Source organism: Marmota flaviventris, chromosome 12 (genome assembly GCF_047511675.1).
Source record: "Marmota flaviventris isolate mMarFla1 chromosome 12, mMarFla1.hap1, whole genome shotgun sequence".
Classification (NCBI taxonomy): domain Eukaryota; kingdom Metazoa; phylum Chordata; class Mammalia; order Rodentia; family Sciuridae; genus Marmota; species Marmota flaviventris.
The window spans coordinates 75313951-75336557 of record NC_092509.1 but is presented as its reverse complement, the minus strand read 5'-3'; the positions used below and the strand labels follow the sequence as shown (position 1 = coordinate 75336557).

General features: G+C 40.0%; 2 protein-coding genes across 4 annotated transcripts in view; one reads left to right on the top strand and one right to left on the bottom strand.

The window, feature by feature from the left end:
* Positions 1-425: 425 nt before the first annotated feature.
* Positions 426-16326, bottom strand: Fam72a (family with sequence similarity 72 member A). Its single transcript, XM_027934676.1, has 4 exons — positions 16165-16326; positions 13579-13656; positions 10770-10894; positions 426-520 (listed from the first exon to the last, which is right to left on the bottom strand). The coding sequence occupies exons 1-4, from the start codon at positions 16314-16316 to the stop codon at positions 426-428; spliced, it is 450 nt and encodes a 149-aa protein (XP_027790477.1). The 5' UTR covers positions 16317-16326.
* A 1440-nt stretch (positions 16327-17766) lies between these two features.
* Srgap2 (SLIT-ROBO Rho GTPase activating protein 2) overlaps positions 17767-22607 on the top strand; it is a 243088-nt gene continuing 238247 nt past the window's right edge. For all 3 annotated transcript variants that reach the window (XM_071600131.1, XM_027934675.3, XM_034636185.2), the window contains exons 1-2: positions 17767-17873; positions 19635-20235. In XM_071600131.1, the coding sequence (XP_071456232.1) occupies positions 20169-20235 (67 nt within the window). In that variant the 5' untranslated portion in view covers positions 17767-17873; positions 19635-20168. The remainder of the gene's footprint in view (positions 17874-19634; positions 20236-22607) is intronic.

Here is a 22607-nt window from a genome sequence, read left to right as displayed (position 1 = left end):
GAGTCTGATACATGTGTATTTGATATGAGTGGATACTAATGCCCTTTAGTCAGGAATGTAAAAATCAATGATATCTGGCATCAAGCTGTAAGAAAAACTTCTTTAGATCGGGAGGTAGCTGGGTGACATGTAAAAAGAATCTTTTAACTGAAATTAAGAATACACTTATACCAGACAGAAGTAGTAGAGGAGAGGAAGAAGTAAAAGTAGAAGGAAAGAATAACTTCATTGGCTTAAATTAAACTGAGGTAATTAATTTGAGATAGCGAATAAATAAATCAACAAATGCCCCTTTTTGTTTTAAAAGAGAAGAAAGAAAGGGAGGAGGAGAGAAAATCAGTAGTAAATCCTCACTACAGTTTTAAAGTTGATCCATTAACATATTTTAAATATGAAAAAAAATTACACATATGTCATAATTCCATTCATCGAATACACTCCTCTGCTGAGATATCTAACACATCTTCATCTGTACTCTCTTCTATCTCTGGCAAATTGCCCCAAAGCAGGAAGTTTACACCTGAAAATAGAAGGCCATAAAATTTTTTAGTGCTCACTAATATTACTATGCAGAACATGATTTATGAAACTTTATATGTTAACATGCTTAGATAAACCAGTGTTAGCAGTAAATAGCTATTAAAGCACACACTACAAATAAAATTGTCTTATATTATCCATCTAGGATATAAACATTCTTCAATCCCTTTTAAGCAAAAACTTGAATTTTAGAATCTTAAAATTCAAAAGAATTTTGAATTCTAGCTACATTATTCCATACCACTTTATACTGATAATTTTCTAATCTATTTTAATGATTTTTAAGAGCAGAAATCTTGTGAGATTCTTTTATAATAAGTTCCTCTTTGGAGGGTACAGGGAAAAGTCCTGAAGAAGTCTCCTTTATCTCTTCTATAAGCATAGCAGTAGCTGGTGCCATTTTACTGACTTAAAAAAAAAAATAGGCAACATTTTTGGATCCAGTTATATGAACCGCAATCCTTGAAGTAGGTGGGCTTTAGAGGCAGTAAGGCAGAGCTGTAAACTTTAGAACCAGGTTTCAATAGTCAAACTAATCAACAAAAGAACAATCTAAGATCTTATTTCAAAAGAATGGATTTGAGATTGAAGAATCTAGCACAGTATATAGGACAAGACCAAGCATATTAAGGATAATGAGAAGGTTTTACCAGGGCATGTACTATATTATAGCTTCAAAGTACTAAATTGAAGGGGTGGGGGAAAATGACCTCTAGGAGAACCAATGAAGTTCCATGAGAAAAGCAAATTTCAAACTGTCGAGTTGCAAGTGTGGACACAAGGAAGACCCAGCACCTGGGGACACCCACTGGACACAGAGACAGTGGCCACATGGTAGAATGGAATGAAGCTTTGGTTTGAATTGAGTTCCCAACTCTACCAGTACCCTAAGGATGGTTTTACTACAAATGTATACAATCATAAACAATATATATATTATTGTTTTGTGTATCTAAAATTTTTATAGAATGGTATTTTTCTGTATATTTTTCGAACTTGTTTTATCATTCATTGTATTTCTGAGGTTTTCCTGTTTGATATGTGTAGATTTAGCTCCTTTAAACTCTATAGAGTATTCCATGATGTGAATTAAAAAAAATGTTTCAAATATAGCCTACCACTCATCCCTTCTTTTTTGTTGCCCATTTTGCACATGTTCCCAAGGCAACATATACAAAGAAAGGTATTTATATTGATGAAAAAGTGAAAAAAAATCAACTATCTGTCTGAAAGAGATACTGGAATCTAATTAGGTAAGAAAAAATTAGCATGTAATTGATGCAAGTGGGTACACTGATGTCAACCATGTTATTTTTGCATGTATTTTGTGTTTGAATTGCTTATTATTAAAAAAAAAAAAACACCCCTCCATCCACCTTTATCCCTAAGAATGAATGGTATTCTGGTTCTGGTAGTATGACATTTAAAGAACTGACAGGATTGCAAGGAATTGCAAGACAAAATCTAAGTGAAAATTAGCCATAAAGGTAAAGTGGAGAGCTGAAGCCACTTTGCCCTTGGGAACATTTGCCTAATTTCTAGGGAACCTGGGCTGAGATTTCCCAAGCCTCTTTGGGAAAATTCTGGGAAATGAAATCTGTATGTGAAGCTAGCCTAGGAGTATGTGAAGAGACCTAGAATTCCAGGTCTCTCCTGGAATTGTTTTTAGTCTAAACATTCTAGAATTTTATAAAACTTGTGTATGTATTCCTTTGATGTTATTGTTTCAGGTGATTCAAGGACAGTTCCAATGCCATTAGAAATCCTCTTTTATACCAAACATCTAGAAAATCTTTATTTAAAATCACAATATTAGGGTTACAAAGGAGAAGTTTGATATTCTTGGAGTCAATACTCAGAGCCATGAAGCAGCTCAGCACAACTGGTTCAAAAGAGAAAAAATAAACTTAGAGATTGAATCTGACAGAAGTGCCACCTTCCTTTCTCTGTTAAGAAGGGAGGAAGGAAATCCTGTGATACATCTGTTTCTCATGGATTAGATTCAGTGTGAATGAAAGAATGCTGGGCTTTTATCTTTGAAAAATTGACCACTATTAAAAGTAAATCAAAATTGAAAAATCTCCACCCTGTGTTTTGAATCCTGTGAAGCAGGAAAAACAATATCAAAGCAGAGACGTCCTGTAACATGTCCCATGAGCAACACAAATATATAAAGAAAATACTAAATTAGAAACCTATATCCTATTTAGGGGAGTTAAGAGAAGTCCTTGCTAGAAAATGACCTTCTTAACACATAGAGTCTTAAGACTGCCAATCGTTGGATTAAGAGCTATAGTTGAGTCTCAATTGATTTGGAAAAAAAAAAAAAAAGTCAGTGTATTAAAAACCCAAGCATAAACTGCTTCTGGGGATACTGCAGGATGGTTGCACGTAGTTGCACCCATTATGACAATATAGCTTGAAATTCATGATCTTTTGGTCTATAAGGGGAAATAATTTATATTTTAAAAAGAAAATACATCTGGTAGGTGCTGCGGTTGCAGGTGCCACTGCCACCGCTGCTGCGGAGGCCCGACTTGGTTGCCTCGGTTACCTCTAAGGCTACTTCTGAAGCTACCTCCATGGTCTCTGCTGCTGAACCAGAAATCAACTGCCGCCTGCGCCCCTACCCCATTGGTGCTGCTTCTGATTCCATTGCTGCCAGCCTGAGGTCGCCTGGAGGTCTTCTTTTTGGGTGTTGCTGCCACAGAAGACACTGTTGGCTCAGATGCAACTAGAGCCGACACTGCTGTTGACCCCCGGAGATGGCCTGGTGATGCTGTCCCAACAGTTGCAACTGCATGTGCCCCTGCAGCTGCGCTGCCTGCTGCCAACAACCACCGCCAATATCGCTGCTACCCCAGCCTAGAGGACTGCTTCTGGGGATACTCCAGGTTGGTTGCACCCATTAAGGGACACCAGCCAGGGCCTGGGGCCCGGGTGCCAGCAGGTTTACCACCACATGAGTGGTAACCTGGAGTCTGGGGACTCCAGCAGGGACTTGCAGGTCCAGTATGGGGGTGCCTGTGGATTTGGAGGAGCCTGAGGTATTTCTGTGGGGAGTGCTGGTGGCTGTTATCTTGCTGCTGCATCTCAGGATTGCTCCTTTGCATGAGTGTATCCCTGGTGGTCTCTCTGCAAGTAGGAGCAGCATTGAGATCTTGGGACTGCAGCCTGGCTGAGCCTGAGGTATCTGAAGCCCAGATTGGTGGGATAAAGAAATGGGTTTGTGAGGGCTGATCTGGGTTCGGTGATCCCAAGAGACATCAGAGACAGGGCTGAGAAACTGGTGAACGCTGACAGAGACAGTTCAACATTCCAGCAAGATTTATTTTATTTTATTTTTCGATTTGCTAATCTCTCTGCCATATTTGGAACAGGATGTTTTTTATGCATCAGTGTGTGGAGGACAATGATATATGAATGGTGTTTTGCATTTTTGTTGTATTCGTGTGTCTATAATTTTTTCTCTGTTTATATTCTTCCCCTATCTTGTCTGTTTTCTTTCCAACATTGCTCCAACGAACAGTCAATCTCTGTCATCTCCTCTTCCACCCTTCCTGTGAATTTTTATTTCTAGTTTCTCTCTTCCTCCCTTGCAAATATCGCATACTGTACTACCTCTGTTGTCTCATCCACCATTTGAAATTCTAAACCGTTTTAACAAATTTTCTGATTGTACTATAGATAATTATTGTACTCATCATTTTGGTTTAATACGAGAAGCAGCAGACACCTTAGTGGGAGCTGTTAAGATTAAGGCTATATATTGTTTACACTGGGTGCTGTTGATACTGGTCTCACCAGTAAAGGCGAAGTGCTAGAAACCTTCAGGGACACCATGGGTCTATAGGGTAGAATTTATCCTGACTTAGATCCATACTTTTTTGTAGTTGTAGATGGACAGCATGCCTTTATTTTATTTGTGTATTTTTTATGTGGTGCTGAGGATCAAACCAAGTGCCTCCTCGCCCAAGGCAAGCACTCTACCACTGAGCTACAGCCCCAGCACTGTAGATCCATACTTCTAGATGGGAAAACACACTAACAACATGAAAAAACAAGGGAATAAAGTGCCCCAAACAAACCAAGATGCTTCAGCAACAGAAACCACTCATAACACAGTAGAAAAAAATCTCCAAGAAGGAGTTCAGATAGTACATAGTTAAATTGATGTGTGAAGTAAAGAATAGTATAAGGAGTGAAATCAAAGAAAAAATATAGGAAGTGAAAGACCACTTCAATAAAGAGTTAGAGATTGTGGGAAAAAAAAGCAGAAATCTTCAAAATGAAGGAATCAGTAACCAAAATTATAAATTCAATAGAAAGCATCAACAACAGATTAGACCACTTGGAAGACAGAATGTCAGACAATGAAGACAAAATATAATCTTGAAAGTAGAGTTGACCATGCAGAGAAGATGGTACGAAACCATGAACAGAACATCCAAGAATTATGGGATAATATGAAAAGACCAAATTTAAGAGTTATCAGAATAGATGAAGGAGCAGAGATACAAACCAAAGGAATGCACAAGCTTTTCAATGATAAAATAGCAGAAAATTTCCCAAACCTAAAGAATAGAATGGAAAGTCAAACACAAGAGTACAAATATACAAAATTACAAAAAACCCCACACCTAGACACATTATAATGAGAATGACTAACAACAGAATAAAGATAAAATCTTAAAGGCTATGAGAAGGGAAAGAAAATCAAATTACGTATAGGGGGAAACCAATTCAGATTTCAATTGATTTCTCAACCCAGACCCTCAAAGCTAGGAATATATTATTCCTAGCTTTGAGGAATAATATATTTCAAGCTCTGAAAGAACATGGATGCCAATCAAGAATTTTATATCCAGCAAAAGTAAGTTTCAGATTTGAAGATTAAATTTTAAAAATCCATGATAAACAAAAATGAAAAGAATTCATAACTAGAAAACCTACATTACAGAGCATTCAAAACAGAATATTCCATGAAGATGAAGTGAAAACCAGCAAAGAGAGGATCTACACTAAATCAAAAACCAGAAATATATCAAAATGACAGGGAATACAAATCATCTCTCAATAATAACCTTGAATGTTAACAACCTAAACATATCAATCAAAAGACATTGAAAAATTGGATTAAAAAGCAAGATCCAATAATATGCTGCCTTCAAGTGATTCACCTTATGGGCAAAGACATCCACAGGCTGATGGGAAAAAACCTATCACTCATATGTATTGGGTAAATAAGCAGGGGTTTCCATTCTCATCTCAGATAAAATAGACTTCAAACCAAAGTTAATCAGAAGAGACGAAGAAGGACATTTCATACATCTTAAGGGAAGTATATATAAGCAGGATATAACAATTATAAATATTTATGCCCCAAACAATGGAGTATCTATGTACATCAAACAAACCCTTCTTGATTTTAAGAGTCAATTAGACCACAATACAATAATACTGGGTGACTTTAGCACATCTCTCTCACTACTGGACAGATCTTCTAAACAAAAACTAAACAAGGAAACTATAGAACTAAATAATACAATCAATAATTTAGACTTAACAGACATATATAGAATATTTCATCCATCAATAAGAAAATATACTTTCTTCTCAGCCTCACATGGCTCCTTCTCTAAAATAGACAATATCTTATGCCACAAAGCAACTCTTAGTAAATACAAAAAAAAACCAGAGATAATATCTTGCATTCTATCAGACCACAATGGAATGAAATTAGAAATCAATGATAAAATAAAAAATACAAGCTACTGTAACAAATGGAGACTAAATAATACACAATTAAATGATGAGTGGATAGTAGAAGAAATCAAGGATGAAATAAAAAAATTCTTAGAGGTAAATAAGAACACTGATACAACAAATCAAAATCTCTGGGACACTATGAAGGTAGCACTAAGAGGAGAGTTTATTGCATTGAGTGTATTTATTAAAAGAATAAAAAGTCAACAAATAAATGACCTAACACTATGTGTCTAAGCCCTAGAAAAAGAACAAATCAACAGCAAAAGTAATAGAAGACAGGAAATAATTAAAATCAGAGCTGAAATCAATGAAATCCAAACAAAAGAAGCTATGGAAAAAAATTGACAAAAAAAGTTGGTTCTTTGAAAAAAATAAATAAAATAGATAAACCCCTGGCCATGCTAACAAAGAGAAACTAAGAGAGAAAACTCAAATTACTAAAATACAAGATGAAGAAGGAAATATCAAAACAGACATATCTGAAATACAGATGATAATTAGAAACTATTTTGAAAATTTATACTCTAATAATAGAAAATAGAAAATATCGAAGACATCGACAAATTTCTAGAGTCATATGACCTACCCAAACTGAATGAGGTCATAACGATTTAAACAGATCAATTTCAAGTAATGAAATAGAAAATGCCATCAAAAGCCTACCAACCAAGAAAAGCCCAGGACCAGATGGATTCTCAGCCGAGTTCTACAAGATTTTCAAAGAAGAATTAACACCAATACTCCTTAAAGTATTCCATGAAATAGAAAAGGAAGGAACCCTTCTAAACTCATTCTATGATCACCCTGATACCAAAACCAGACAAAGACACATCAAGGAAAGAAAACTTCAGACCAATATTCCTGAAGAACATAGATGCAAAAATTCTCAATAAAATTCTGGCAAATGCAAAAATATATTAAAAAGATAGCATACCATGATCCAAGTGGAGTTTATCCCAGGATGCAGGGTTGGTTCAACATTCAGAAATCAATAAATGTAATTCATCATATTAATAGACTTAAAAACAAAAATCATAATGATCATCTCAATAGATGCAGAAAAAGCATTTGACAAAATACAGCACACATTCATGTTCAAAACACTAGAAAAACTAGGGATCGTAGGAACATACCTCAACACTGTAAAAGCTACATATTCTAAGCCCAAGGCCAGCATCATTCTAAATGGAGAAAAATTGAAAGTATTCCCTCTAAAAACTGGAACAAGACAAGGATGTCCTCTTTTACCACTTCTATTCAACATCATCCTTGAAACTCTAGCCAGAGAAATTAGATAAAAGAAAAAAAATTAAAGGGATACAAATAGGTAAAGAAGAACTCTAACTATCACTATTTGCTGATGACATGATTCTATATCTAGAAGATCCAAAAAATTCCACCAGAAAACTTTTAGAACTAATAAATGAATTCAGCAAAGTAGCAGGATATAAAAGCAACACCCATAAATCAAATGCATTCCTATACATCAGTGATGAATCCACTGGAAGAGAAATTAGAAAACTACCCCATTCACGATAGCCTCAAACAAAACAAAACAAAAAACAACAACAACCTGGGAATCAATCTAACAAAAGAGGTGAAAGTCCTCTACAATAAAAACTACAGAACACTAAAGAAAGAAATTGAAGAAAACCTCAGAAGATGGAAAGATCTCTTATGTTCCTGGATAGGCAGAATTAATATTGTCAAAATGGCCATATTACCCAAAAGCATTATACAGATTTAATGCATCCTATTAAAATCCCAATGACATTCTTCATTCAAATAGAAAAAGCAATCATTAAATTTATTTGGAAAAATAAGAGACCCAGAATAGCTAAAGCAATCCTTAGAAAAGTGAAACAGGAGGCATCACAATACCTTACTTTAAACTATGCTACAGAGCTATAATAACAAAAATGGCATGGTATTGGCACCAACATAGACTTGTAGACCAATGGTACAGAATAGAGGACACAGAGACAAACCCATATAAATAATAGTTATGTCATACTAGACAAAGGTGCCAAAAACATTCACTGGAGAAAAGATAGCTTATTCAACAAATGGTGCTGGCAAAACTGGAAATCCATATGTAGCAAAATGAAATTAAACCTCTATTTCTCACCCTGTACAAAAGTCAACTCAAAGTGGATCAAAGACTTAGGCACTAGAACAGAGACCCTGCACCTAATAGAAGAAAAAATAGGCCCAAATCTTCACCATGTCAGCCTAGGATCTGACTTCCTTAACAAGACTCCTAAAGTGCAAGAAATAAAATTAAGAATCAATAAATGGCATGGACTCAAATTAAAAAGTTTCTTCTCAGCAAAGGAAACAATAACGTGAGGAGAACCTACAGACTGGGAGAAAATCTTTATCACAGGCACCTCTGATAAAGCATTAATCTCTAGGATATATAAAGAACTCAAAAACTTACCACCAAAAAATAAATAACTTAATCAATAAAAGGGCTAAAGAACTGAACAGACATTTCACAGAAGAAATACAATCAATCAACAAATATATGAAAAAGTATTCAACATCTCTAGCAATTAGAGAAATGCAAATCAAAACTATACGAAGATTTCATCTCATTCCTGTCAGAATGGCAATCATCAAGAATACAGGAAATAATAAATGTTGGTGAGGATGTGGGAAAAAAGGTACACTCATACATTGCTGGTGGGACTGCAAATTGGTGCAACATCTATGGAAAGCAATTTGGAGATTCTTCAGAAAACTGGGATTGGAACTACCATTTGACCCAGCTATTCCTCCTGGGTTTATACCCAAAGAACTTAAAATCAGCATACTGTAGTGATGCAGCCACATCAATGTCTACAGCAGCTCAATTTACAGTAGCTAACCAACCTATGTATCCCTCAGTAGATGAATGGATAAAGAAAATGTAGTATATATACTCAATGGAATATTACTCAGCTTTAAAGAAGAGTGAAATTATGACATTTGCCAGTAAATGGATGGAGTTGGAGAATATCATGCTAAGCAAAATAAGCCAATCTCACAAAACCAAAAGCCAAATATTTTCTCTAATATGTGGATGCTAATTCACAATAAGGTGGGGGGCACTAGAGAAGAACAGCATTACCTTAGATTAGGTAGAGGGAAGTGATGGGAGAGGAGGGGAGGGGATGTGGGGATAGGAAAGACAATAGAATAAAATAGATAAAACAGACATTATTACTGTATGCATATATGTGACTGTATGACCAATATGATTCTGCAACATGTACACTCAGAAAAATGAGACATTATATCCCATCTATGTATGATATATCAAAGTGCATAAATGCATTCTACTGTCATAAATAACTAATTAAAACAAAGAAAATTTTTAATTAAAAAAAGAAAAAAATATACATCTTATGTTCCAAAGAAGACTAAAATATACATTGAGAACCCGGAGCATTTTAGTGTCAAATTAGAATGTCAAGTTCCTTAATGTCAACTTGGTTTGTTATATAAATAGATATTAGACATTGAGAACATGATTTCTGTAACAAAATGAATGACTCTGGACAATATAAAAAGGATCATATGATTACCTTAAGATTTGGTAGTAAATCAGGGCTGAGGATATAGCTCTGATGTATACAAACATAATTTTGTTGGTATATAACCATACCCATCTATAAATGTACTTAATGCCATGGAACTATACATATTAAAGATGTGTTAAAATAGCAAACTTTATATTTTGTACATTATCACAATAATTAAGATGGGTGTGATGGCAAAAAAAAAAAAGAATGGATAGTATATTTTCTTACTAAAATAATTAAAAAACACTTTGATGTTAAATATTTCCATTGACTAAAATTTTATCATAACTTATTAATATAGATGTCAGAATGTCTATTTTTATCTGAAGAATCACCAAATACAGAGATTGCCTAGTCCTCCTTCTCCATCCACACTGCTCCAAATCTCCTTTATACACACACACACACACACACACACACACACAATTGATTGTTTAATCTAAAATCTTCAAAAATTCTCTGGAGCCAGAATGTTTCAAGGTTGTAGTTTACAGCAATTAAAATATTACTTTAAAAAGACCATGAAATCAAGCCAAGTTGGAAGTTCTTACATACAATGATAAACAGAAATGGCAATAAATTTTGACCAAGAGTCTTTATAAATGAATGTCTAAGGGAAAACGATTAAAATTTCACTAACTGGGGCTGGGGCTGGGGCTGAGTGGTAGAGCACTCATCTGGCATGTGCAGGGCGCTGCGTTTGATCCTCAGCACCACATAAAAATGAATAAATAAAATAAAGGTATATTTAAAAAAAAAGTTAAAAAAAATTTCACTAACTGATCCAACCCAGTCATGAAGGTCTCAGAGGAATTCGGAAATGATCTATTGGGAGTCTTCTCAGTTTACTGATAGAGAAATGTTCCAGAGATACTTAAGTTAATTGTTTCTTACCAGTGGAGTCAAGTCTGTTTATACCATAAACTGCCTGGCTGTGAAACATCCAGAAGTGTCCGTTGTTGCAGGAAAGAAGGCAGGAATTACATGGAACAATCACATGATAACCTACAATGTTCCCACTAAAAACAAAAGTAAATGTTATTAGATACCATGTAATATCTGGTCCATAGAAGCATTTTTATGTGCTAATGTAAACAGACCATATAATTTAGATCCCCATTTCTTCCAAATTACCCGCTACTGGTAGGATCTTTGGGATTGGAATTAACTCTAATAATAATGACTGCAGTACTATTATCAAGTGGGAAAACAGTCTGCAAGTTAAGTGAAATTTTCTTTGCTAGTGTAATTTTTCCTTCAAAAGCTAGCTTCTGGATGTGATTTGTTCTGAAAGTACAAATACAAGGTTGTGATTTGTTCTGTAAAGTACCCATATTGATGTATAGCAATGTAGACAGAATATATTAAATACGCTCAGATCTGTGGGTAAAGGTTTTTGCTATCCTCAGGACCATGGCAAATTGGGTTCTTCTATGTTCTAGTTCCATGCCAGCACCTAAAAAATGTTTCAACAGATGGAGGAGTAGGAAGACAGCATGAGTCCCTGAAAACCAAACACAAGATGGTCGCTCTAATTTTAGTTTCATTTTTTTTTGAAGGAATTCAGAAATAAAGCAAACCCTCAGCCTCTAGAGAAAGTTGGAAAAAGTTTTTACTGTATTCAGTATTATTCAGCTGATTATAAGTACCTCACTCTTTCTCACACACTCAATTTTTTAAAAACTACTTAGTCACATACTAGAGCGGACCTATAGGGAATGTTTGAGTTAGTACTTAAAATAACTGTTTCTACCTTGAATTGTAAAAATTCTTCTAGAGCTTGGTGTCATCCTGTGAGATGTGGGAGTAAGTCACTTTTGCTAGACCCTTAAAAAATACCATTAAAGTACCAGTCTACTTAAAATATGTCTTCTGATCATCACTTGCTTACAAACAAACAAATGAAAACAAAAACCTTTCTTGGACCAGGGCTGACAATTATTTGTAAGACTATATTGCCAGAGTAAATCTATGGCTTTATTATATTAATTTATCCATCCATCCATTCATTCATTCATTCACTCAAATAATGTTTTTTGAGTACCTGTTATATGCCAGGTATTGTTCTATACTAAGAATCCAGTTCTATACTAAGTTCTTAATCTCATGGAACTAACGTACTAGTGGGACTATATCAGATTATTTTTCTCCATTGTTAAAAACCCCTTCAATGACTTCCTGTTGGCCAAAAGAAAAGAAAAGAAAAAAAACCAATCACACCAAGGTCAAGATCTGTGCTGTCTGAAACAATAGCCACTAGCCCCATGTGGCTATTGAGCCCTTGAAATGTGGCTGGCCTAAATTGAAATGTGCTGTAAGGATAAACTGTATACCAGATTTCAAAGACTAAGAACAAAAAATAGAATGTATAATGTCTCATTAATAATTTGTTGTTTATAGTTGCAATAATATCTTAGATATGTTGGATTAATTAAAATATATATATTTAAATAATGATGTATATTTAAGTTAAAATTAACTTCACTTGTTTAACTTTAAAAATATTACTAGAGAAATTTAAATACATATATGACTTTAGTATTTCTATTGGACAACACTGCTCGAGATTATCTATGTTCTTTAACCTGTTTATACTGTTCTCCCACCATGCTCGCATCTTAGTCATATTGACCATCATCTTTTTATTCCTTTAGCATGTTAAGCTTCTTCTTGCCATGGGCTCTTTGCATTTGCTATTCCCTCTGTCTAGAACATTCTTCCTCTGTCTCTTTCTCATTCTTTAGGACTCAATTCCAATGTGACATCTTTATGAGATGGCTTCCCTGACCATGATATCTAAAATAACTCACCTACTTTCCCAACTTATATTATTTTCTATCACGTCTTCTTCTTCTTCTTCTTTACTCTGAAGTACTTCCCATCATGTTAAAAATATTATTCATTTAAATACCATAAAGATTGATCATCTTCCCACTAGTATAGAATGTACACAGGCTAGTGACTCTCTCAATTACTATTGTGTTTCCAGTCCCTATAATAATGTTAGGCACTCAATATAATTATTGTTTGAAAGAACAATTTCAGAGAGTCATTAGCATATAGCAGTTTGCTTATTTAAATTATTAGGATTATAATTTGTAATTCAAGCCCCATTAAAATGAGAAAACCTCAATTTTTCTTTATAATAGGAATAATAACACAAATCTGTCTACCTCAAAATATAAGTAGTAGCTATCTTTTATGTTTTATTTATAGTTTATCAAGCCTCTTAACATTCATAATTCATTTTATCTTCACAACAACTTTAAAGGGTCAATACAGAAGACATTTAAGTTTCTATCTCAATAATATAGAAATTAAGTAAGAAAACAGGGGCCCAGAGATTTAGAGGTTTAAGGAATTTCCAAAAGATCATATAGAGAGTAAAGGTAGGGCAAGAGCTCAAATATGACTTTTATGACTATAATTCCCAGTATTTCCCTCTAAACTTCATTGTCTTATTTTGGAAAAACAAACAAAGCAAATACTTGTGAGTGCACTTTGAAAAAATTACAAAATCATATACCAATGTGAAGTATCACAGACTCTTTTAAAAAATAGATCTAAGTAACAAATGGTGTTTCAATGGCTCATTGCATGGGTTATATCAGTGTTCATTGCAGTCCACTGAACCTTTCTCTGTGCTTTGCTGTCAACATCTATCTTCCAAACTTAGACTATCTAGAATAGTGCCACAAATTACCATTTTAAACACGCGATGTCCTTAAGTTTACATTTGCAGATTTCGGTGAAATAGCATCGTCCAATGAAGTCCACTGCACTGGGGAATGAAAAAGTTTACAGTCAAATATGCTTTTAAAAAACTTTGTGGAAAAAAAATTGACCATATGAATTTTTAAGTATATAGTTCAAAGTGTTAAATATAGTGATACTGTTGTGCAACAGAGTCTCTGGATCTTTTTCATCTTGCAAAATTGAAGCACTAAACTTATTATACAATAGCTCCTCATTTTCCTTCCCCTCATTTCTTGACCACTACCATTCTGTTGTCTTTTTGCATAAATTCAACTACTTTAGATACTTCTTATAAGTGGAATCATAGAGTATTTGTCTTTTGTGACTGATTTACTTCACTTACTAATGTAATGTCCTCACAGTTCATCCATTTTGCAACAAGTGACAGGATTTCCTTCCTTTCAAAGCTGAATAATATGCTATTGTGTATATATATATATATATGTGTGTGTGTGTATATTCATACATACATACATACATGTATAATTTTGTTTATCCTTTCATTAGTTGAATCAATGGACATTTGGATTGTTACTAACGTGAATAATGCTATTATGAACAGGACTGTGCTGCAAATACCTCTTCAAGATCCTGCTTTGAATTCTTTCAGGTATGACACTCAGAAGTGGAACTACTGGATCATATTGTAGTACTTCTTTTCTTGGGGGGTGGGGGGAGGGATACCAGGGATTGAACTCAGGGGCACGCCACGACTGAGCCACATCCCCAGCCCTATTTTGTATTTTATTTAGAGACAGGGTCTCACTGAGTTTCTTAGTGCCTCACTTTTTGCTGAGGATGGCTTTGAATTTGCAATCCTCCTGCCTCAGCCTCCCAAGAGACTGGGATTATAGTTGTGTGTCACAGCGCCCGGCTTCATATGGTAATTCTATGTTCAATTTTTTAAGGAACCACCATGCTGTTTTCCATATCAGCTGTACAATTTTTCATTCCCACAGTATGCAAGTGTTCTAATTTCTATACATTCTCATATCAAATGTACTTTTAATTGCAATTTAGCACAAATTTTATAATTTGTGCTAAATTGCAATTAAATTTTATAACCAAGACTCTAAGGTAGAATTATAATATATTTTGTAAGAGTTAGTTAATATTTGTAAGCTCATTATAAACATCTGGCAAAGCTTCTATTTAAAAATCTTACGCATTCATTGATTTACTCATCTCTCAGCACATTAACCCATCACTATTATAACTCTGACAAAGAAGAATAAACAATAGAAAAGATCTGATTCTATTGTAGTATAGTCTAACCTTCAATAATTCACCTGAATCCTCCTATTACTTATCATAGTTATTGAAAAGCTAAAAAGGTTAATATTTAAAAATTGTAACTATGTGCTACTAAAAAGAAAAAACACTAGACAATAAATTTTTCTTTTTTGCAGCACACAGGTGCACACACAGACTCTTTTAAAAAATAGATCTAAGTAACAAATGGTGTTTCAAAATATTAATCCATTTATCTCTGAAATAAATTAGTTCTTGGCTTTGCAGTTAAGTGTGACTATACTTAAAACAATTCAGGGAAATTTGGCTGAGCACTTGTTTACAGAAGAGCCTGTAGCTTTATTTGGGTATATTTAAAAACTTTAAAAGTTTGTCATTACCATGAACTTTTTAAAAAGAATTAGGGCTATTAGCTTGCTTTCTCCCAAGTCTGTAACCAAAGATTTGAAGAATAGCTATCTATTAATATTTTTAAATAATTACTTTCATCTTAATAAAAAAGTTTCAATAAATAATAATCATCTTGGAAATCATGTAGGGCACATATATATTGATTATGGAAAGAAAAAAATTCTTTTAGAGCTAGATAAAGGTATATTTGAGTCAAGTAAATGGCTATTTTACCATATAGGAAGGAAATTTTAAGGACTCTTCACTCAAAAGTGGGAAACCGCTGAAATTGAATTTTAAAAGGGTTCAATTATGCAAACAATAATATCCAAAATAGGCTTTATGGGGAATAAAAATAATTTTAAGACTAAGTCTCCACGTTTCTCACTTAAAAATCTAAGTCTATCTCATTAGGGGAAGAGGAAAGAGAGATTTGAGAAAAGAATATTGGGGAGTTGATTCAGTATGCCAGTTGCAAATAATAGTGAAACAGGAAAAAATATGAACTGGAAAAACATGAACACCTATGTGACTTTTCTCCAACAGTACTGAAAATCTTGCCGAATTTAGTTTGAGTCTAGGTCACGAAATTGTTTCAGTAAGATAGGAAGGTTATGCAGGGCCTTGAGCCAGGGATCCAACTTAAGAAAGATGTGCAGCCACGTGACCTTAATTGAACTAGAAGCATTACATCAGGACTGACCACTTTGGCTAAACCACAGACTTTGTCCAGACAGTCTGCCCACTTAGATATATTCCAAAGGGATCATCAGACGTTTGGGAGTGGCTGGAACATCAAATGATAACCTCCTAGTTGACTCCCAGAGATCCAAGCCATACACTTTCCCCATTTAGTTAAAGACTACCGTTGCCCGGCACTAGCTTGACTTACTTGGTAGGAGGGATGTCTGTAGAGAAAAGGTCTATGTCAGTATCAGCCAGCAAAACAGCCTTCATGCCCCTAGAGCTGAGCACTTGTTTACAGAATTTGCAACACAGGATGGACACGCATCGGTCCTTGAAGCTACAACTGTTTGTAGACATAGCGTCCCACGAAGGATGAGGTGCGGGGTTTTGAAAAAGGAAATAAGAGCAATAGCCTTCCTACTTTGAGCCCCCTAGTCTAAAGACCAAGTCACGAGTTCTTATAAGTCCTAAAATTGGGAAGGAAAAGAGTCCTTTCCTGTTTTCCCAGTGGAAGGATAGAAGAAATATTTATTGATTGGGAATGGGGTGGGGGCAACAATTTGGCTTCCTTTTAACTTCCGGAGAAGGGAGAGGCGTTAGAGGTGGGGAGGAGGTGAGTGGGGTTTGCAGGGAAACTTTGTCATCAGCTTTCCCTTTCTGCGGTCTGTGAGGATCCTCTCCTCTTTAGCCCCCGCCCCTTCAGCAATTCCCCCAGGCTTCTCCAGCAGTCTTTTTTATTTAAAGCTTCTCTCTAACCACATCCCTCTCCCAGCCTAAGCCACTCCTGCGGAGCTCTCCAATTCCTCCCTCTCCCCCCACGCCACCTCTTCCTAGGAGCTTTTCCACCGGGAGGACCCTGGCTCTCCTCAATCCTCAATCCTCCGTTCTCCCGCGACTCTCAGCACTGCTTGGCCGCAAGCTCGGCTCCCAGCACCCCCGGCCCTCAGCGTGCTCGCGCTCGCGCCGTCTCGCGTCCTCCCTCCCTCAGTTCTCCCTCGCGGTCCCCTCAGGTGTCTCCCACAGCGGCTGCTCCTGAGTGAGCGGTGGTGCTGGTGAAGTGGAGCAGGGGTCGCTTTTTAGGTTCTTTCGGCGCTGTAGTCTGTCACCGAACACGTCGTTTTTTGCTCCTTCTTCCGCTTTTTCCGGCTGTCAGTTTGAATTGCCAGCGCGTCGCACCGATTGGGAGAACTAGAGTTCGCCCAAGTCGCGCATTGGCAGCTCTCGGGCCTTCCTCTGATGAGAGCTCAATGGCTTGGAGACCGTACGCCCCGCCCCAGTAACGGTGCCGAGATCAGATAGGCTTTCTGGTTGGCCAAGCTTGGCTCCGCCTCCCATCTCATTGGTGGATTTCGGGAGGTTCGGGCCAACCCTCCTCCCGCCCTGGTGGAGTGGCAAGGCACGCCCTTTTACGTTTTTTATTGGAAGATGTTCTACAGTCCCCACCTACTTCTGCTCTCTATTGGCTAAAATTCCCCGCCAACGCCCCTCCTCCCTACCCCAGTCCAATTGGTCATGGCTTTTCTCAAGAGTTTGTGTTTGGCTGTCGGTTCCATTTTAATACCGCCCATCAGTTCTACTTTAGGGTTCGACAGCCCCGGGAGGAGCTTACTCTGGGACCACGCCTCAGCAGTGAGTGTTAGTCACACCTCCAAGTTTCGTAGGCTCCTCCCCATGTCGCTGGTCTTGAGATCAGCTATTCTTATTGGCTGGATGCCCCATCGGTCGATAGAAAGCGGGCGGTGATTGGTAAAGGGGTGGGTTCAGCTTCCCGGCGGGGTCCTGCGGAGTTGGCGGAGGCTCCTCAGGGGACTGGGGGGCCGATCTGCGTAGAAGCGGGTGGTGGGGTAGAGAGGGGAGGAGAGCTCCGAGTGGGAAGTGGAGCCAGGGGCCCGAGACCCGTCGCGTCAGAGCCAGGTAAAGGCTCCTTCCCTCTCCTCTTCCTTCCCTACTTCCAGGCTTGATCACTGACCGAACAAACCCGGGCTGGGGCGGGAAGGAGAGGGCGCGGATGCTGATCGCGGCATCGCCTTGGCTGTGCGGCGCGCCTGGAATCCCTCAGCCCGCCCCCCCTCGCCCCCGACCCTCTCCAAATCTCCCAGTACAGCCCATAATACTTCTCAGGACTGCATGTCTCTCCGCCCATCACCGCACTGCCTGAAATTCTGTCCTGGCTTACTTATCCGAGCGCAGTCTGCATCCAGCCCCCTCCCCTTTTCTTCATCACACCGGCAGCCTGGGTCCACGTTGGGGCAGCCGTCATTGGCGTAGCCGGTGACCATCGGCTGGCCTCTTCCCCTGTCTCCTAGCTCTGGCAGAAAGCCCAGGTCACGGACCAGGACTCAGAAGGATGGGTGTTCCACCCAGCTTCCGGGGCTCTTTCCTTGTCCTACCCTCCTAGCCCACTCCGAGGGGCTCCTCTTCACCCACTCCGGTTCCCAGGCCCGCTTCTCGGTACCAGAGTTGCTAACATCCTTGTACTTCACGTAACATCCCAGCCCACCAAAGCCTCCCAACTGACCCTCACCCCCAAGACCATCCTCTCCTAGCCCTCTCCCGGATTTCCAAACATATGCAGCTCTAGTTGTCTCCGGGCTCCCGTCCAGCCTCAGGACCCCACCTCACAACTGCTTCCTCGCTTCCTGCCAGCCTGAACCACGCCGCCTCTACTCCTTCTCTGCCTCTCTCAGTGCGGCTCTTCCTCTGGCCCCGGGAAGTGGAAGATACTCGCGGAACCTCCTCCCGGCGCTCAGAGGGAGGAAAGGGGCGGCCAAGGAGGGAGGGTCCCCGCTGCGGCGAGACAGGGAACCAGACGCCGGCCTTCGCGCTCCCGCCTGTTTCCCTCCAGCCTCCCGGGCCTTGGCCAGGGAGGTATCTTCTCCAGCACCTCCTCGCAAAGATCTCTCCCCACCCCCAGACTGGGATTGGGTGCGGTATCTGGGATTCCTGGGCTTGGGTGACAAAAAAATGTTGGGGATGGCATTAAAGTCACTCTCGTCCCTGGTTTTGGGGGAGGCAACGGCTGCCTTCCGTCCCCCATCCCCCGGTTTTCCCGGTTCCGACCCTCGCCTCTAACCCGTTTCCTGCTTCTGCCGACCACATTGTTTTCCTGGATATGTCCCGTGCGGAGCAGGCTTTTTCCTGCAGATTCCCCCCGCCCCCCCAACATTTTGCTGCCAAGAGAAGCTAGTAACCAAAAACAAAACAACTGGGAGGAGGGGCGGGAAGGGAAGAAAAGTTGTGCCCGGGTGGCTTGTCCCTCTCCGGCTTTGATCCCTTTTGATGTCCAGGGAGGTGCTCCAGCCAGGGGTCAGGGGCCGAGTCGCGGGTAGGGCCCGAGGTCCCCCTTGGGTTGGCGGCTGCCCAGTGCTGGCGGAGCTCGGGAAACCGCCGAGGTGCCGCAGTCCCCGCCCGGGGCTCCGCGTTCCCGCCGCAGTCCCCGCCCGGAGCCCGCGCAGGCGGCTGCTCCAAAGTGTTTTCTTTCAGCCTTAAAACAAAATCCGGAGGGAGCTTCCTTCCTCCCCACCTCTCCGGGCCGGGCTCTGCTGGCCAGGCAGCGTTTGGCCGAGATGAATGGGCCAAGGCCAGGCTCGGAGCGACATCCCCAACCCCACCCCCGCTGCGATTAGGATCTGCTCTTGGGTTGATCGCCCCCTCCCCCTTTTCCTGCATTTACAGGCAAGTGAACCGGAGCAAACGACTTCCGATCCAGTCCGCGCTGCTGCGGCTCCCGTTTGGGATTTGATTTGCAGCATCTTTGAGCCTGTACGACAAAAAACCGCGAAGCACGCCCAGCCCTCCCCTGGCACCCCGATACAAACCCACTCCCTCCCAGGGACATAGCTGGGCGCGTCCACACCCCCGCACCCCCACACCATGTTGTGCGGAAGGACTTCCACTCCCCGCCTGTGTCGTTGATGTCAGACCCCAGGCCAGGCTGCGGGCGCTGCCGTTCACCAGGCTAATGCTGAAGCTGTGGCTCGGGCTTTAAGCACAGGAACCAGTCGCCGCTGTACTCGGCCCCAGCGCCCACCGTCTGCATGTGCCCGCCGTAGCCGCCTGCTCAGCCCGCGCTCCCGGAGCGCTGGAGACCACCGCGGGGGGCCCCTTCTGCCCTTGGGAGAATCGGTCTTGGAGGTATTGATTTTTTGGTTGGATTTTTCTCCTGGATCTATCAATTCACAATTCGAATTTGGAAGAAAGAAGGAAAACATGACGTCTCCAGCCAAATTCAAAAAGGATAAGGAGATCATAGCAGAGTACGATACTCAGGTCAAAGGTAAGGGCTTTGAAAAATGGCATAATGCATGTGCTCTATGGACTGGTGAGGCATGCATTTCCACCCTGATTTGCAGGCTGTTCATTTCTTTGGGTGGAGCAGGTGGGGGCAGGCTGACCCCAGAGGTGGTTTCATAGATGGGTCCAAGTCTCCTGAGGATGGGTAGTGCCAGGGGCCACAGGCACTGGTAAAGAACTGGAGTGGGCTTTAGGAGTGCCTTTGTGGGTCTGGCCATTATTTTGGCAGCCCTTTCCCCCAAGCTTGGACAGGGTGGGGGGAGGGGCAGGAGGTTCTTGGAGAGAAAAAGGTGGCAATTCGGCACTCACCTCCCCCTGTCTGGGTCGGGTTTCCTTGAAGGACAAGTGAAATCTGACAGGTGTTTGGACATTTAATTCAGAGGTTGAAGGGGAGTCCTGACAGAAAGGCAACCTTGGGAAGGTGTACCATTTGGAGAGCCCTGGGAGAGGCGGGGTTTTTTCTAATGCACTATGTCAAAGCCTGAGATTTGTAATGGTACCCTGTACAAAAGTGCCTAACCGTATTGGGTGCACCTTGTACCTGCTCCATCCCTGGTCATTCTGCATACAGTTAGAGATCAGAGGACAAAAAGAATAAGGCCATCCACACCCGGTCTCCACCCTTACCTAAACCTGAATAGAGTTGGGGTGTTAGGGTTTCAGGGTGGTGCTGATTCTGGAAAATGGGGAGACATAATTTTTAAGCCCTTCTGTGTAGTTGACCTGTGCTCCAGAATATATGCTTTCGAAGCCCCATTTCCTTCTCTGCAAAAATGTGAAGGGTAAAGCAAAATGTGGACCTGGAGAAACCAAGTGACCTGTCTCTTCATCTAGTGCACCACTGCCTGACTTGGCTGGTCCATCAGAGCCCCTACACAAATAGCCTTTTCTTAATCAGCGCATTTCCCTTAGGAGGGGTTCCTGCCTGTGTAAGATATCTAGCATGTGTTTGTGCAAGGCACTGGCTCTTCCTGACCAGTCCCTAGAAGAGCCATGCCACTTCAGCCCATTGAGACCCTAGCTGGGGAGTGGGAGAGGTGGGTGGCCTTGAATGTTACACCACATGGTTGGAGCTCTGGGTTTTCCTTTGTTTCAGAGTACAGAGGGAGGGGCCCCTCCTTCTTTCCCTGCACTAATGCAAGGAGACCTTTCCTATCACAGAGGACTTGGGAAGGGCCATGTCTCCCCTCTAATGATTGCCTGGGGTGGGGGTAGAGGTAGAGTGTGTGATGGGCAGCTGCCTTATCTCTTGGAAGGTTGGAAGGTAGTTTGAAGTCCCCATTGTGTCTGCAGGATCTTTTGTATGTCATCAGTTTGGTCAATGCTGAGGTGCCCTAAGGGACCTTCTATCCACTTGGCTGCAAATATTGGTAGGTTTATTACAGAGATGGGGGAGTTGACTGATTGATAGCTTCAGTTGGGCTGGGATTGAGAGAGGTGTGGTTGTGAGTTATAATTGAGGTCTTGGCCTCTTGTCACTGTTCATAATCTGGGCCTGTTTTTGTAAACAATAGGCCACTGGCCTCTGTCCTGTTCAGATGCACTTCATTCTGCTCTTGGAATCCCCCCTGCAGTTTTAGCCACATATGTCATTTTTTTCCTCTTTTTTCTTTTAATACATCCTATTCTTAACTGTTGCCATAGGGAGTGTTAATAACTTTGACTTTCCCAGATTTCTCTCCAGAAGCACACCATTTGACTAAGGTGCAAAGTGATTTTACATGCTTATTTTTTGGAAGGTTCAAGGCGATAGGTGTTAATAGAACATGCCAATTTCTTATTGGTAAAGGATTTCTCACGAGTGTCTCAAAATTAAGCACTTGGTATATTTACAAACATTGCTCATTGAGATGATGTAATGCAGTCAGCTATTTGGGGTTTCTCTTCAACCTTGCCACAAGCAGGAGACTGTTTTGCTTTGCTCCAATATTTTTCTATTGACACTATTCAGGGTCATAGAATTTTATAGGTGATTGAGCATTGATAGCTTCCTCAGATAAGGTACCCGGTGAATGCTTAGGGAACTGATCTGAATGGTTTAATTCCTTATTTTATAGCTGAGGAGAGAATGGAGAACAGAAGAGGCTTGTCCAAGGTCACCTAGTAAGGTGGTAGGAGATCTGAGCTAGAAACAGGTTTGCTGATTTCCAATTCCCTATTCTGTGTCTTTACTATGAAACATTATCTAATCAGGGTGGGGGAAAAAATTCTGAAGGAGCCAAAATATGCCAATGAATAACAGTGAAAATGATAATACTTTACATTTTGGGTGCTCACTATGTTTCATCCTGTCTGAAGTGCTTTACATGAAATGGTCTTGTTTAATCCTTACATCAGTCCAGGAAGTGGATATTA

Excerpts from the sequence above, each read along its gene's own strand:
- Fam72a (XM_027934676.1), bottom strand. The coding sequence starts at position 16,316 with ATGTCTACAAACAGTTGTAGCTTCAAGGACCGATGCGTGTCCATCCTG. Across the intron at positions 13,657-16,164 it reads ACAGACATCCCTCCTACCAA|TGCAGTGGACTTCATTGGAC; the intron begins GTAAGTCAAGCT and ends TTCATTCCCCAG. Across the intron at positions 10,895-13,578 it reads GACATCGCGTGTTTAAAATG|TGGGAACATTGTAGGTTATC; the intron begins GTAATTTGTGGC and ends TTTTGTTTTTAG.